Source organism: Mesoplodon densirostris, chromosome 8, assembly GCF_025265405.1.
Source record: "Mesoplodon densirostris isolate mMesDen1 chromosome 8, mMesDen1 primary haplotype, whole genome shotgun sequence".
In the NCBI taxonomy this organism is placed as follows: domain Eukaryota; kingdom Metazoa; phylum Chordata; class Mammalia; order Artiodactyla; family Ziphiidae; genus Mesoplodon; species Mesoplodon densirostris.
In genome coordinates this window covers 52,738,337-52,755,305 of record NC_082668.1, presented here as the reverse complement: position 1 = coordinate 52,755,305, position 16,969 = coordinate 52,738,337, and the positions used below count along the sequence as shown (strand labels likewise).

Sequence of the window (16,969 nt, the reverse complement as noted above, 5' to 3'; positions counted from 1 at the left end):
TCTAAGCTCCTGGAAGGCAGGGGCAAGATCTTATACATCTTTTTCATCCCCAACAGTTCAGACGTCTGCTCTCAAATTGACTGAACAGAGGACACTTTGTGACCAGAGATCCTGCATTAGTTCAACCTATTAAATAGGTAATGATGACAGTAAATAAAGATGGATTAAGGACCGGTAGGGCAGTGATTTCCTTTCTTAATTACATTTAAAATAATATATGGTATAGATGTCTATTTCCTCTGTATATTTAATAACAAAAAGGTCACTTTACCTAGGTTCCAAAACATTTTGTAAAATGGGAAAACTTTCCAAAAACTGAAGTCAGGGCTGGAATGAGTAATACAAACATAATTTTAGCAAGCACATTAAAATATAAAGAGCTTTACAAATTAACTTTAGAGGGTGTAACTTAACTGGCTATTTTATTGGTAATTTAAAAGGTTAGTATTAATTACATCAATTTAGGGGGAAAATGATTTTTTTCTTTTTTGAAAATTATGTATACCAGGCTATTAGTATGAAAGGCAAGGAAAGCCTTACAACTTTTTACCTCCTGATTGGTAGACGTTTTTACTTAAGATAAAGCTTTCAAAATGACATCTCTGAGAAATGAGGTTATAATTGGTATATAGTTTCCTACATACAGTATCTAAACACACAAAGAGCAGCTTTTGGAATTAGCTTATTATGTCATTTACAACACCTATTTAATAGTATAAATTTAGAATTAAGGAATTAGAGTTTGGTATAATTTCAATCTACTCTGTAGTTCATATATTTAAACTGGACATCTTTTCAGTCTTTAACAGGTATATACCCTTTTTATATCAATGCTGTTCTTAACTTGGATTTGGAAATAAATGTTTTCTACCTCTAAAAGTCAATTAAAATTCAGTAATCAAAGTAGCTGTATACTAACTTTAATTACTATGCACTGTTAGTATATTTGAATAGTCATATCACTATACTCAACATTGTATGGGGGTGTTTTCAATCCTAAATACATGCACTAAAAAATCTTATACATGCAAATGTGTTCTATTAGTATTTTAAGAGAAAATCTTTTGACCACTCCACTTGAAAACAACAAAAAGAATGAAAATGAATAATTCACTAAAAAACAGTAAACATAAAAAAAGATATTCCACTTTACTAATAAGCAAACGTATGCAAATTAAAACAAGATTTATCTTTCATCTTTTAAGGAGGAAAAGATGCATCAACAATAGTAAAATTGGTATTTAGTTTACTTATAGGAGGAAATTATCCTCACACAATTGCAGGACTAAAACTGATATAATCTTATTGGAGGGAAATTTAATAGGTATCAAAGTTTAAAATGTATATACCCTTCCACCAAGCAATTTTACTGGTGAGAAATTATCCTCAGGAGGTAATAGTCCAAGTTCACTAACATACAATATACTGTAATACAAGAATACTTCATTTTATTGCGCTTCGCTGTACTATACTTCACAAATACTGTGGTTTTTGTACATTGAACGCTGGTAGCAACCCTGCATTATCAGATGATGGTTAGCATTATTTTAGCAATGAAACATTTTAAATTTAGGTATGCACATTTTTTAAGACATAATACTATTTCACAGTTAACGTACTACAGTACAGTGTAAACATAACTTTTACATGCACCGGAAAACCAAAAAATTCGTGTGACTTGCTTTATTGTGGTATGCACTTTATTGTAGTGGTCTGGAACTGAATCCACAATATCTCCAAGGTACGCCTGTAATGAAAAAGAAGAAATCTGTCTAAATGTTCATTCAGATGAATCTTTTAAACTAGTTATGGTATACATGAAGGCTTTAAAAAGAATATAAATATCAAAGATCCTTTTCTACTTGAGTGAAATAAGTAGATTACAGGCAACCATACATGGTATGATGACATCACTGTTGAGAAAATAAAAACAGTATGTTGTAGTATAAATTCAGAAGAAAATAAGAACAGAAAAACAAGATGTTAAAAATAGTAGCCAATTTACTTTTAACTTTATTTTTAAAAATGTTAAATTTATTTATTTTTTGGAGGTAGAAAGACTCTGCAGAAAGCAATCATACAGGACACCAGTCAGTCAGTCAGTTTGAATATATGAGAAAAAACTGGGGCAAGGTAAACTTCACATGACTATAAAAGAGCAATTTTTTTCATGGGCTGAAGAGGGGTAAATTATGTCTTATGTACATCCTTATACCCTTCAACATATCACCCCAATCAAAGTGTATATACTCAAATGCCTACTGTACCTCCGAGGATATCATTACTGACAAGTTATTACCACTCTAGGATCCTAATATTTCAAAGCAAACAGCACTTAATCTTAGTTTCAACTGTTACCTGTGTATTTAGGCTATTTCAAGTTTAAAATATTCCATTTAAAAATTCCTTCCCTTTTAGAAAATCCTCACGGAACCACTGGAAATTTTCAACAGATAGTGACAACTATTCCCTGCTTTAAATACAGACTGGAGAAGTCAAACACAAAGTAGAAATATGATAACCCTGTGGCACTTCAATTTCATCCCAGTATCTGAACAACAAAAAATTGTAACTAAGTTCACAGGAGCTTTCTTTTATCTTAACATGAGTTACCAGGGTGTATACATAAGAAGCTGTGAACAACAGAAGCTCTATATGATATCCAGATACACAGCTGTTGAGAAACAGTCTTTACAATGCCAATCAAAGAGCAAAACATCTGGTTAGTTTTCAAACTAAATGAGCTGCTCTGCCCTCCGTGACAACTGCCAAGCAATAGGCCCTTTATGTCTTTCCCATTCATTACTGACTGATGCAGTAGTTCTCAACATTTTCACTAATTCTATGATCATTCCATTTTTTCCCCCAATCTTTCAAATATATCTGTCCACTTGCTCACAGATAAAATTAGCAAGTTGATGGCACACAAGTTTCCTTTTAGCTCTTAATTTTTAAAAAATGTTATGGAGGGACTTCCCTGGCAGTCCAGTGGTTGGGACTACACGTTTCCACTGTAGGAGGCGCGGGTTTGATCCCTGGTCAGAGAACTAAGATCTGGGGAGCGCACCCATCCCCCCACCAAAAAAGCTATGGAATTTTATTTTCTAATTTTAATATTTTTTCTAGCGGAATGTTTTTCAAAACATTTAAACAAATCTTATAATAGGTGACCTGGTATCAACATGCTACTTAGACATTCCTAGAATAAATTAAAGTTTATTTTAAACTAAGTTTAAATGAAAACTTTCATATTACTGAGTATATTTCTGAGGATCCCAAATTAAAGAAATCATTCAAAATGTGATACAGTCTAGTGTTTATTTTATGTTATGGCAGGTACACTTGAATTTCAAAAATTTAAAACATATAAAAAGTGGTTAGGGACTAACATTTGTATCAACAGTTGATAAATGTCTAAGATTGTTTATTATACAGCAGGGTTCAATGGTAGTGCTAATGCCAACAGGGCACCATGAAAATTAGTCTAAAAATTATCATTAGGCTTTATACAAGCAACAACATTTGCTGCTGTTTTAGAATTTTGGGACACAGCCTGCTTCTAATGCTAAGCAGTCCTTTAACATTTTTAATGTTATACAGTGTTATAGTAATTAGTTTGGCAAATGTTTCAAAATAAAGTAGAAATGTATTCATAACATCACAGAAATGCACATCCAGTTTTGTTTTCAATAAGAACCATAATAGGTACAGGTCAGAACTCTTCCCTATATGAAATAATTTACACACAGATGAATGCTATAATATCACTATCTAAAATAATCACTAAATACAATTCTTTTTCAGAAATAAACAAGCAAAGGTTTTTTTTTATATCAAATATCAAAAACATAGAGAATTCATGTTTTTCAAACAAATGATACTCTAAAATTATTGAAATAATTTCAGTGAATGTGCAACCTAAATCAACCAAGTATACTGAAGTACAACGATATTAAGAAATCAATGATCAGAAAACACAACTGTATGAAAGAAATTTATAATCCACAAAACTGTTTTTCAGGCCTTAAGGTAAAATAGTTCCACAGTTTACAGGTAAAACCGAGGCAACAAAAATGCGTGCTTGTCTTCAATAAGTATATTTTATGCAGAAGATGTAACACTTTGCTTGTAGACAGCATGGTATGCATTTCTCAGCAAGACATAAGGAAAACAAGATTCCAAAAGATCCATTGTCAGGAATGGGGATTCCTGCACAATCTGAAAAATTCCAAAAATGCATCAATTCAACTTATTTATAATGGGAACATTTACTGACAACTAGTAAAGCACAATTTTATATTGCCGTTATTGGGAATAGACATAAATTTTCCTTTCACTTTAAAATCTGAAATGCGAATGTGCCACAGTGTATGCTATCAAAACATTTTAAATCACTACTTTTCAATTAAATCAATAAATCAACAGGAAATACTGAGCACTTGCATTGCCCTCAACAATATATCACATTTAAAATGTGGTCCATATCATCAAGTCTAACTGGAACCCAACATTAAGCTAAAAAGCCAAATCAAACATGAGACCATTTATGATTAAGTGGAAAGCTGTTAAGTTCCAGAGAGTTCAAAAGAGAAGAAAAATTAACATAGGCCAAAGTAATCAAGCAAGTCTATCTGAAAAAAGATTCTAGCTTCGAGGTATGCTGAATCATTATTAGGATAGACACAGACCTCTGCAGATAAAGGAAATTATTCTAAGTGAGGAAAGAATCACATGGTAGAAACAAGCACAGGTGGCTTCATGGCAGTAAAGAGAAGGAACTGACGAGGCACAGAAAATTACAGGAAATGTTATTAGATGGGTGGGATGAAGTCAAAAAACAGAAAATTCAGAAAAGAGTTCAAACTGATACACTAGGAAAATACAAAACCTGAGTGTTTCCCGATAGGTTGAAAACTATTCATAAAAGAATACTCAGGGGCTTCTCTGGTGGCGCAGTGGTTGGGAGTCCACCTGCCGATGCAGGGGACACAGGTTCGCGCCTCGGTCCGGGAAGATCCCACATGCCGCGGGGCGGCTGGGCCCGTGAGCCATGGCTGCTGGGCCTGCGCGTCCAGAGCCTGTGCTCCGCGACAGGAGAGGCCCGCGTATCGCCAAAAAAAAAAAAAAAGAATACTCTATATGTAATGGTGATCTTTTATTCTATTGTTTTCTGATGCGATTACCATATGGTAAAGTACAAGTGATATCAGTCTATTTAGCAATTATCAGAAAGTGTGTGGCTTGGGTGGAGTGAATATAAATGGTCAAAAAAAATACATCACTGTTATAAAGCAGAAACTAACACACCATTGTAAAGCAATTATACTCCAATAAAGACGTTTAAAAAAATACATCAGCTCTTATTACAATTTAATGACTAAAATATCAAGAAAAGACTATCAGGAATGACTGGAACTTTTTTGTTGTTAGCAAAAATTAAAATAAGACTTACCATATCTAGCAGTAAATAAACAGATTCTCTGTTTCTTGTTGTTGTTTTATCTGTCTCCTGGCCAATTTTCAGTAGACTGGAGGATGCAAGCTTAAAAGTGTACATACATTTTAAATAAATAAGTTTTTTAAAATAAAATGTTCACCACTTATTTTCAGTATGCTTCAACTTGCAATACATTTCAATCATAAGGTGAGCTTAGGTTCTTTACATTCAAGCAACAATTTAAGAGCTATCAAGGTATAAATAGATACAAAGATAATAAATGTAATCAAATATTCTTATTGGTCTTTAAAACTGATATTTTTCAGAACAAGTCTTTTTTAAAAAAACCGATTTAAGTTGCTTTTTCTCTTACCAGTAACTATATTAACTATATTTCTTAATTCCCAAATAAGAAGAAAATTTCACATTGAGTTCGAGTTAACAGGACCACAATGAGATTAAGACATTAAGTCTTAAAGGAAATAAAGAAAATGAAAAGAAAAATTTTAACTCTTAATACTGTTCTCTTTGAAATAGATGTTATTTTGTCCTCAAGTTAGTTTGCTACTACATTTACTTTAAAAATAAAAAAAAATTTTTTTTAAAGCTAATAGGATTTATAACTTAAAAAGAAGCAAAAATTCTAGTGTTCTTTATACCACACTGCATCTTTCTTTTAATTAAAATATGAAAAAGGTAAGTTGATAAAGGGAAGGAAGAGCTACACTACCATAGAAACTAAAAGCTATACTTCATGAGGCTAGAGTTAGCACTACTACCCTCTTTTGGCAGTGAACAGTATTCTTACTTTTGAGTTTGTTTCCATTAACAGTCTTTCTCCAAATAAATGGAAATAAGTAAAATACATCCTTTTAGAGGGATACATTCATCCTTTGCCTCAATTTTCCTTTGTTTTGTTTTTTCCTCTTTCAAACTCTAGGCAAAATTCTAGGGCAGTCCAAACATCAGCTTAGAAAAAAAAAAGTCACATTGCAGAGCTGTAGAAATGAGAGACTTCTAAGTAAAAGGAAAAAATGCTAAACTAACTGTTCCTTGATTTCAATGCCCTATCATTACCTATTCCTTATTCCAAAAATAAATTAATTAATTAAGAGAATTTACTTTGTTACACTTCATAGTTACGATTTTTAATTTTCTCTAAAAATTGTCATGAGTTTTGTTTGATTATACACACCGCCAGAAATTCTTTAAGCCGATCTTCAATGCTTCCCTTGTGAATTGTAAACAAAGCTGCAGCGATCTGGTTGATGGCTTTGGCCAAGCAGTGTATGTTGTTGCAGTGCCCTGAGAAAGCACAAATATGGTTTGTGGTTTCTGTGTGACCCCCAAATATCAAATCTTTAATGACTTCATAATCTACATAAATAGTGCCATGATTAAAAACAGAGCTGAAACATAACCTGCCTTGCTTGCTCTCCCTTCACTTTCATGAGAACTAGTGCTTTTAAGAACAGTGTAGAAGAGAACAACAAATAATTATATCTGTATTAAACAGGCACATTTTCAAAAACCCCTAAAAGAAACCATATATCAGTTTTATATTGTCTTGGAAACTTAAAAAATAAGTGCTAAGCTGCTTTACAAACATTTCCTCATTCAATCCTTAAAATAATCCTAAGAGTTGGATACTCCCTTCACCATCCCCTGCCACACACACATTCAGGCACCCACAGGTTCACATATACACATTTCATATGTGTATACGAAACTGGGGCTTAGAAAAAGAAAAACTGACTATTCAAGGTTATACAACTAGTAAGCGGCAGAACTTAACCCACTTTTTATTATAAAAAAAATCAATTACTTGAAAAGTACCTACTATGTCAAAACTCATAACTTTTCCAGTGCCAAAACAATTTTAAACCACTATTACCTTCTATAGCAGGGCTATACTGAGACATCACATTACTGGCCAGTGTTGGCAAAGAAACTGCCACAAAGACCATGAGGAGGCAGGCAATTTTATATTCTTCTTCTGGACTTATGTTTTCTAAGGGATAAAAATTAAAAATAAAGTCAAGGTATTTCTGTCAAGATTAGTTAAGAGTTGATCATCTAAACCAGAAAAAGCGTATTTTAATTTTTGTGTATTTTACTGAGTCTCTATAGAACTGATTACAATTTTGTTACAAGAAATACAGAATGAATAGAAATAATACACATTACTATTGGCTATTATCAAGTCCTTAGGCATATTTCAAGGACCTTTAATAAAACAATAAAGCAAAAAAAAATTTTTTTAACTGTAAGATTTAAAAATATTAGTTCTGTAACTAAATACAGTTTTAGTTACAGGACTAAAAATATGTTTAGAATAACTGGAATCCTAAAATTTCCTAATTGAAAATTAATAATAAATTACTTTATAGGAAAATTCTATGTTTCAGTAGAGAAAATTATGTCATAACTTACTCTGCAAAATCATCCAAAAAACTCTTGTTTTTTTTCTAAAATAGATAGAAGTGAAATGTACTATTAAAAAGAGATAAATGTGGAAAGTAGACTGGATTTCTAACCTCTCCATTTTAGAAGACAGGAGAAACCAGTCATAAATGAATATAACTAGTATTGTCCTAAGGTTTTAAATATTTATTGTAAAATAATTTATCTAAAATATTTATTGTATCCATATACTAAAATTGTGGGTTATCTAGGTACTTAACTTATCGGGTACCTGGGAACTTCTAGTCACCTTACTATTTATCAGCACATATAACTAAGCATTGAACATAAGAAAAGAGCCAGAATATATTTTAAAAATCTGGCTGGTCATGACTATTCACAATAGCTAAAACATGGAAACAACCTAAATGTCCATCGACAGATAATGGATAAAGAAGATGTGGTACATATATACAATGGAATACTACTCAGCCGTAAAAAAGAACGAAATAATGCCACTTGCAGCAACACGGATGTAACTAGAGATTATTAAACTAAGTGAAGTCAGTCAGGAAGAGAAAGACAAATACCTTATGATATCACTTATATGTGGAATCTAAAATATGGCACAAATCAATCTATCCACAAAACAGAAATAGACTCACAGACATAGAAAACAGACTTCCGGTTGCCAAGGGGGAGGTGGGTGGGGAAGGGAAGGACTGGGAATGTGGGATTAAACTATAATGTAAACTATTATATACAGGATGGATGAACAACAAGGTCCTACTGTATAACACAGGGAACTATATTCAATGTCCTGTGATAAACCATATGGAAAAGAATATAAGAAAAGAATCTCTGTATGTGTATAACTGAGTCACTTTGCTGTACAGCAGAGATTGGCACAACACTATAAATCAACTATATTTCAGGAAAAAAAAGTCTGGCTGATTATGTAAAATATAGCTGTGGCAAATCAAGTAATTATAGTAATTATCCATGTGACTATAATTAACATACTGCATGAATGATGAAACAAAAGTAATGTCAAATCAAAAAAGAACTGATGAACTCAGTCAAACACCATGTTACATTCAAGGAAGTAGGGGAAGGTATTTTAGTACCAGAAGCAGATGAAATGTTTTTACTTTGTAGAAAAATCTAGAAATATCTAGAGAATTCTGTGTACCACATTTCAAAGGGCTGATTTTAAAATATTCTGAACATTTAATATTACATAATAATGCACAGACTCTTTATGGTAAGTAGCTCTAGTCCAATTAATATAGGACACCCTTTTCTACTTTTCTATACATTTTATTTATTTGTTTGTTTGGCTGCACAGCAGCTTGCGGGATCTTAGTTTCTCAAGCAGGGATTGAACCCTGGCCCTGGCAGTGAAACAGCTGAGTCCTAACCACTAGACTGCCAGGGAATTCCCAAGACACCCTTTTCTAGATAACAATGCTTCTGTCTATTAGACCATCTCCATCAGCATACAAATGCTATTATTTCCTCATCTGAAAAATATCCTTCTCTTGATTTTACTCTTGCCTCCTGCTACTATAATTTTACTTCTTTGCTCCCCTTTTTACAGTAAATCTCTGTGAGAGAGTTGTTTTATACTCATTATCTCTAATTTGTTTTCTCCTAAGCCCTCTTTAATGAGCCTTTTGCCTCTTAAGACTCCACCAACACTGCTCTTGTCACACGTATTAATTCTACAGAGCTGATCATTCCCTTTCCACTCTCCTCGAAGCGATTCTTTACTGGTTTTTCTTCTCCTTCACAGATCCTTCCTTCTCAAATTTCTCTTTTGGTAGTTCTTCCTCTTCTCCCTGAACTCTTAAACTTGAGAGTGTACCAGGACTCAGACTCTGATCCTCTTCATTTCTGCACACTAAATGGGCTTAATAACCTCATACAGTCTTATGACTTAAATATCTAATCTGTATGTACAACAAACAAAAAAAACCCTTGATATAAAGCAGGCAGTTGAACAAATAGATAAGTACCATACCTATATCTGTGTTGTCCTGGTTATTTACTAAGACTACTACATAATTACTACTGCATTTTACCTGATTTTTGTGAGGAAAGAGCTACCACCAAGGCAGGATCAATCTCACAAGGTAATCCAGCAGCTGATGACAATTCATATACATTCATTGCAACCTAAAAAATATAAGAATTATAGAGTAAGAAATATTCTAACAAATTTCTGAGAAATCTCACTTTAGTAAGAAAAGGTATAGTGTTTAAATTAGAGTCTGCCTACAAGAACACTAGAGAATTTCAGAAACTTGGCTGTAGAAGGAACTACAGCACAACTAACTACACTGAACAAGCTGATTTAGTATTTGTGTGTGTGCACTGCTGATTATAACTTGACACTACTAAGCCAAACAAAACTTGTATACTTTCTGTGGCAATTCCAACAGAATCATTCTAAAGCTATTATTTTTCTTGGAAGTATAAGTGTAAGGTCAAGATCAAACCAACAGATATGAAAAAAACAACAAAAGTGAATCAAAATTACTGGCCTTACGTTTTATGTCCATACTTGTTTAATTAAAAATTATAGTGGCATGGGTTTCCCTGGTGGTGCAGTGGTTGAGAGTCCGCCTGCTGGTGCAGGGGACACGGGTTCGTGCCCTGGTCTGGCAAGATCCCACATGCCGCAGAGCAGCTAGGCCCGTGAGCCATGGCCGCTGAGCCTGCACGTCCGGAGCCTGTCCTCCGCAACGGGAGAGGCCACAACAGTGAGAAGCCCGCGTACCGCAAAAAAAAAAAAAAAATTATAGTGGCTCAATGGCTAATCATATTGTATCTATAAATACAGTAAATTACTTACTATAATAGATTTTTAAAGGAGTACTAATTTAAAACCTGATAAAGCAATTTCAAATGACTAATTTCTTTTGATATCACATATGGATTTTAAGGATATTCCGCTCAATAACTCAGTTAAAAACTACCTACATGGGACTTCCCTGGTGGCACAGTGGTTAAGAATCCACCTGCCAATGCAGGGGATACAGGTTCGATCCCTGGTCTGGGAAGATCCCACATGCCGCAGAGCAACTAAGCTAGTGCACCACAACTACTGAAGCCCATGTGCCTAGAGCCTGTGCTCCACAACAAGAGAAGCCACTGCAATGAGAAGCTCGCGCAACGCAACAAACAGTAGCCCCTGCTCACCGCAATCAGAGAAAGCCCGCACACAGCAATGAAGACCCAACGCAGCCAAAACTTAAAAAAAACCAAAAAACTACCTACATAATTGGTTAGCCCTCATATTATTACAACAACAAAAGTTTACAATCTAGTATAAATTTAAGCGTAAAAACACAACTATAATACAGGGCAGAATATATTTAATTCTACAATGAACAAACAAAAGGTTCTCTGATAATACTAAAAAAAAAAGAAAGAAGAGATGAAATGATCACTTGGGGATCCAGCAATATTTCTTAGGAGATGGCAATTGAATCAGGCATTAAAAGATGAGCAGGATTTCAAAAGGCAAAAATAGAAGAAGCCAGTATTTTCAGGAAGAATAAATTAGAGAACAAAGTAGAAAATGTGAGAATGCACACAAGATTTGGTCATCTTACAGGACCCAATGGAAGAGAGGGATAGAGTAAGAAAGTGAAGAGAGAGAGAGAAGGATGGAACAAGTAATGGAAGATAAGCCACAAAAATAAATTTGAGACTTGAACGCCATACAAAAAAGTTTAATAACTTTTTCAAGTCAGAGCTTTTCAAAATATGCAAAACAGAAAATAATCTTTCCAAGAAACATTAAAGTTTAGAAAATATAGATATGATAGGTCACTTACTAGATGTGTAACCACTGGTAAATCTTTGCTGGGATTAAGTCAGTGGCTGTATTTCATGATCAATAAATTTACAAAACAAACAAAACCTGTGGACTCTGGTAAGGCTACCAACCTTCTTATATTTATCTGTTTAAAACAGGATACTATTTTTAAAAATTATAGCCTATAATTAACATCCTTTTATAAGACTTTTTAACATCAATTTTTAAAAACTGAAATTAGCTTTATTTAAAACAAAACAACTCTCATTTCACTGGCTTATCTTTTTCATTCTGCTTATGACCATGTATAAACAGCTATCAGTTTAAGGAAAAGGTGATTGATATTAATCCATTTTACATTGCTATAGGTGATCAAGGAAGACTGACTTTCAAAATACCTATATAGTATTTTGGTGCTGAGCTCTCTAAGATGCATTTTCAAAGGCAAGCATGCTAACCCATCACTCTAAAATATAAACTTTATAGTAGCTTAGGATTTATTAAATTTTACTTCATATGTAAGTTAAATATGTCATTTTAGAAACTGTAAAATCCAAATAGAAGTTTTATTACCTTCATATCAGTTTCCCTTGGAATGTGATCCTTGAAATCTTCAATTGAACTGACAAGAAAAGGAATGTGGTAGGACAAGACCTAGGCAGGAAAACAAATTAAGAATGCAGAATTATTTTTAAAAAGCAACCTCTAACTTATGAGATATTACCATTCAATTATTTCTAGTTTGCATAAAAATTATTTTACTTTGTCTATTTTCAAGTGATTTTCTAAAGTACTACAATACACATAAACGGAATGTATTTGATGTCAAACCAAGTATAGTCAAAATGGAAAATGCTTTAATGAAGAAAAAAGTTGAAAAAGTAGCACAATATTCAGGCAAGTTATATCCCCTAAATTTCAATACCAAAACAAAAAATGGGTTTAAGTAACCATAATTTTTATATGCTTTATTTCATATAAACAATGAAAACTGGAATTTTAATTATATTACTGCCAACTATAAATTTTTAAAGTTACTTTTAAATTTTGGGGAAATTAAAAAGGATTATTTGGCTATAGGATATGTACTCATAATGGTTTCTTACATCTCTAAGTGCTTCTTGTGCCAATGATCGGAAGGATAAAATTACACCAATTATTGTCATCCTCTTCAAGACACTGTCAACAGCTAAATGTGAAGGAAAGGGAGAAAAGAAGAGAGTGAATTGGATTCTTTCTTAACCATGGAGAAAACTTAGTCATAAAATCCCCATGATAAAAGGAACAATTAAAAACAATTTGATTACAACCAGTGATTAAAGAGGCAAGGGTACTGAAAACTGATATTAAAATTAGGAAATTATAGTTTACTTCCAGTGGAGTACACTCTGTTCTTTAAAATGGTTTAGACGGTTCATCAGAATCCTGAAACAATCATGCAAGTAGCCACCTGTATAATCCTATCACATTAATGGTAGTGATAGGAGGAAGGAGAGAGAGACTAGGGGAAAAAGAAGAAGCTGATCAGAGTGGATCCTCAAAAATCAACTGGCAGGACTTCCCTGGTGGTCCAGTGGTAGAGAATCCACCTTCCAATGCAGGGGATGAGGGTTCAATCCTTGGTCAGGGAACTAAGATCCCACACACCTCCAGGCAACTAAGCCCATGCACCACAACTACTGAGCTCACACACCTCAATGAAAGAGCCCACACGCCACAAACTATACAGCCCGCGTGCTCTGCAGACCACGTGCCACAACTACAGAGAAAAAAACCTGCACGCCACAACTAGAGAGAAGCCCACGCGACACAATGAGGAGCCAGTGCACCACAACGAAAGATGCTGCATGACTCAATGAAGATCCTGTGTGCCGCAAGTAAGACCCGACGCAGCCAAAAAAAAAAAAAAAAGAAAAAAAATCAACTGGCCCTGGAACTTCGAGATGCTAAATTAAGTTGTTGAGGTCTAGAGAGTCCAGAAACAAAAAATGACTATTGAGATCATAAGCAGTAAGACCAGGTTTCTGAAGACTATGAATGGATTTGATCACTTACATTTTGGTTAGAGAACATTATTCTGAAATTTATTGCTATTATATTCAATATCAAAACTTGGTTAAATAAAATCAAGAGAGGTTAGAATCAGAAGGATCAATACCTTCGTATTTTAAAAAAACAAAATTTATTGAATTACTCCCCATATACAAGTCATTGTACTATATAATAAGAAACAAATATAAACAAAATAATAATCTAGACCTTAATAACAGTCTAAATGGACTGTCAAGAAAACTAAGAAAATATGATCCTATTTATATGAGAGAAGGTATATATGTATATACATATATATACACACACACACACATATTTGTATATATATAATAAATTTCTCAACAGATGTATAGAAAACTGTTAACTGTAGTTACACCTTTGAAAAGTAGGACTGGAGAGAATTTTGTTTTGACTTTCTATCTCCTGTGTGGTTTGTTTAAACCTTTACCATAAGCATCTTTTATTAATACACATGGAAAGGCATAATACAAGCCAAAATGTGATGAGAATTAAGTGTTAACAAAATCATGTAAGGCACAAACATGTTATAAATTCCACAGAAGCAAAGTCTTATTAATCTTTTCATCTATCTATAGCACTCAGCAGAGTGCTTAAGACCCACAAGACCAGAAGATGTTCAATAAAATGGGTATTCAAGAAATGAGACTAGAAAGTTGTTACTATCCAGATAAGGAGAGAAGAAACGAGGGTAAAAGAAAATATTTCTCTGAGAATATGTCATCCAATTTATGGGCATAAAGGAGGAGTGAGAACAAAAGGGCATTCCAGTCCAAAAACCAAGACAGCAAGCCCAGAAAAAAGAATGCAGAGAATAAGGTGAACAATCAGAAAATAAGTAGTGTGATATAATCATACACTTCCCAAAGGATGTTACCCAGAATTTAATGAAGTTTGCAAAGACTGTATCTATAACCTCCTCTTGAATATGCACAATAACAATGCATTAAAAGTTCTGAGAAACTTCACATTAAGAAATCTTGTTTAACATATTGTTTTAATAAATAAATGTGCTCAAGTCACATAGTCAGAAATTCCAAAAAACTAAAAGTTAATTTCAGATTGTCTCCCAATTCAGAGTTACTTTTTTTTTTTTTTTTTTTTTGGCCGCACCACGTGGCTTGCAAGATCTTATAGTTCCCCAACCAGGGATTGAATCCGGGCCATGGCAGTGAAAGTACCTAACTACTGGACCTCCAGGGAATTCCCCAGAGCTACTTTTATTTTTATTTTTTTTTTTTTTTGCTGTACTCGGGCCTCTCACTGCTGTGGCCTCCCCCGTTGCGGAGCACAGGCTCCGGACACACAGGCTCCGCGGCCATGGCTCGCGGGCCCAGCCGCTCCGCGGCACGTGGGATCCTCCGGGATCGGGGCACGAACCCGTGTCCCCTGCATCGGCAGGCGGACTCTCAACCACTGCGCCACCAGGGAAGCCCCCAGAGCTACTTTTAATAAATTATATTGCTTTCTCTTTTTTACGGTACTTAAAAGAATGTGTTTGTTGACTATGAAAATCAAACTGCTACAAAAGTAAATCAATTTCTGTATATGGGATAAAGGCAGCACAAAGGTAAAGAAGAGATCAGAGACAAAAGAGAGTATTCTGGAAAACAGTTCAACTCAAAGCGTAGCTTTCTCTATTCCCCTAAATAAGTCACTCTCAAGCAGATCTTTTCTTTTTCCAAATCACAAAAAAGATTTTGTTTCAAATCCACGAATAGAAGAGTTAAAGTAACAGTAACCATGCATTGAACACTGTAGTAGATTAGTTGCTTCTAACCAGATGACACAGTCAAAATGTTTTTTATTAGCATGAAATTAAGTAGGGTTAAGGCCAGCTGGGTGATCAAATGAGTATTTAAAAATTAAAGAAATGTGAAAAATAATAAAAATAATAATAAAGTAAAACATACTAGAACATATAAGTATATAGTATAACAATGAACAAAAGATTGCCAACAAACACATGAAAGGATGCTCAACATCACTAATCATTAGAGAAATGCAAATCAGAACTACAATGAGGTATTACCTCACACCAGTCAGAATGGCCATCATCAAAAAATCTACAAACAATAAATTCTGGAGAGGGTGTGAAGAAAAGGGAACCCTCTTGCACTGCTGGTGGGAATGTAAATTGATACAGCCACTATGGAGAACAGTATGGAGGTTCCTTAAAAAACTAAAAATAGAACTACCATACACCCAGCGATCCCACTACTGGGCATATACCCTGAGAAAACCATAATTCAAAAAGAGTCATGTACCACAATGTTCATTGCAGCTCTATTTACAATAGCCAGGACATGGAAGCAACCTAAGTGTCCACTGACAGAAGAATGGATAAAGAAGATATGGCACATATACACAATGGAATATTACTCAGCCATAAAAAGAAACAAAATTGCGTTACTTGTAGTGAGGTGGATGGACCCAGAGTCTGTCAAACTGAGTGAAGTAAGTCAGAAAGAGAAAAACAAATACCGTATGCTAACACATATATATGGAATCTAAAAAAAAAGAAAAAATATGGTTCTGAAGAACCTAGGGGCAGGACAGGAATAAAGACACAGATGTAGAGAATGGACTCGAGGACATGGGGAGGGGAAAGGGTAAGCTGGGATGAAGTGAGAGAGTGGCATGGACATATATACACTACCAAATGTAAAACAGATAGCTAGTGGGAAGCAGCCACATAGCACAGGGAGATCAGTTCGGTGCTTTGTGACCACCTAGAGGGGTGGGATAGGGAGGGTGGGAAGGAGACGCAAAAGGGAGGGGATATGGGGATATATGTGTATGTATGTATAGCTGATTCACTTTGTTATAAAGCAGAAACTAACACACTATTGTAAAGCAATTATACTCCAATAAAGACGTTAAAAAAAAAACAATGAACAAAAGAGATCAGACAGGGATTTAAAAAATAATATCCTACTCAGATTTTTTTTTAAATTTTTTATTTTTGGCTGTGTTGGGTCTTCGTTGCCGTGCACGGGCTTTCTCTAGTTGCAGTGCACAGGCTTCTCATTGCGGTGGCTTCTCTTGTTGCAGAGCATGGGCTCTAGGCACACAGGCTTCAGTAGTTGCAGCACGTGGGCTCAGCAGTTGCAGCATGTGGGCCTCAGTAGTTGTGGCGTGCAGGCTCAGTAGTTGTGGTGTATGGGCTTAGTTGCTCTGCAGCATGTGGGATCTTCCTGGACTAGGGATCGAACCTGGGTTCCCTGCATTGG

At 34.5% G+C, this 16,969-nt stretch overlaps 1 protein-coding gene across 2 annotated transcripts in view; it reads right to left on the bottom strand.

The window, feature by feature from the left end:
- Nucleotides 1-1,603: 1,603 nt before the first annotated feature.
- NCKAP1 (NCK associated protein 1) overlaps nucleotides 1,604-16,969 on the bottom strand; it is a 98,349-nt gene continuing 82,983 nt past the window's right edge. Inside the window, exons 25-31 of one of the 2 annotated variants that reach the window (XM_060105852.1) lie at nucleotides 12,773-12,855; nucleotides 12,240-12,320; nucleotides 9,925-10,018; nucleotides 7,332-7,448; nucleotides 6,633-6,742; nucleotides 5,453-5,542; nucleotides 1,604-1,747 (exon numbers count right to left, since the gene is read on the bottom strand). In XM_060105852.1, coding sequence (XP_059961835.1) covers nucleotides 1,619-1,747; nucleotides 5,453-5,542; nucleotides 6,633-6,742; nucleotides 7,332-7,448; nucleotides 9,925-10,018; nucleotides 12,240-12,320; nucleotides 12,773-12,855 — 704 coding nt within the window. In that variant the 3' untranslated portion in view covers nucleotides 1,604-1,618. Of the gene's footprint in view, nucleotides 1,748-3,299; nucleotides 4,219-5,452; nucleotides 5,543-6,632; nucleotides 6,743-7,331; nucleotides 7,449-9,924; nucleotides 10,019-12,239; nucleotides 12,321-12,772; nucleotides 12,856-16,969 lie in introns of those variants that run through there. The other variant, XM_060105854.1, reaches the window with a different exon arrangement.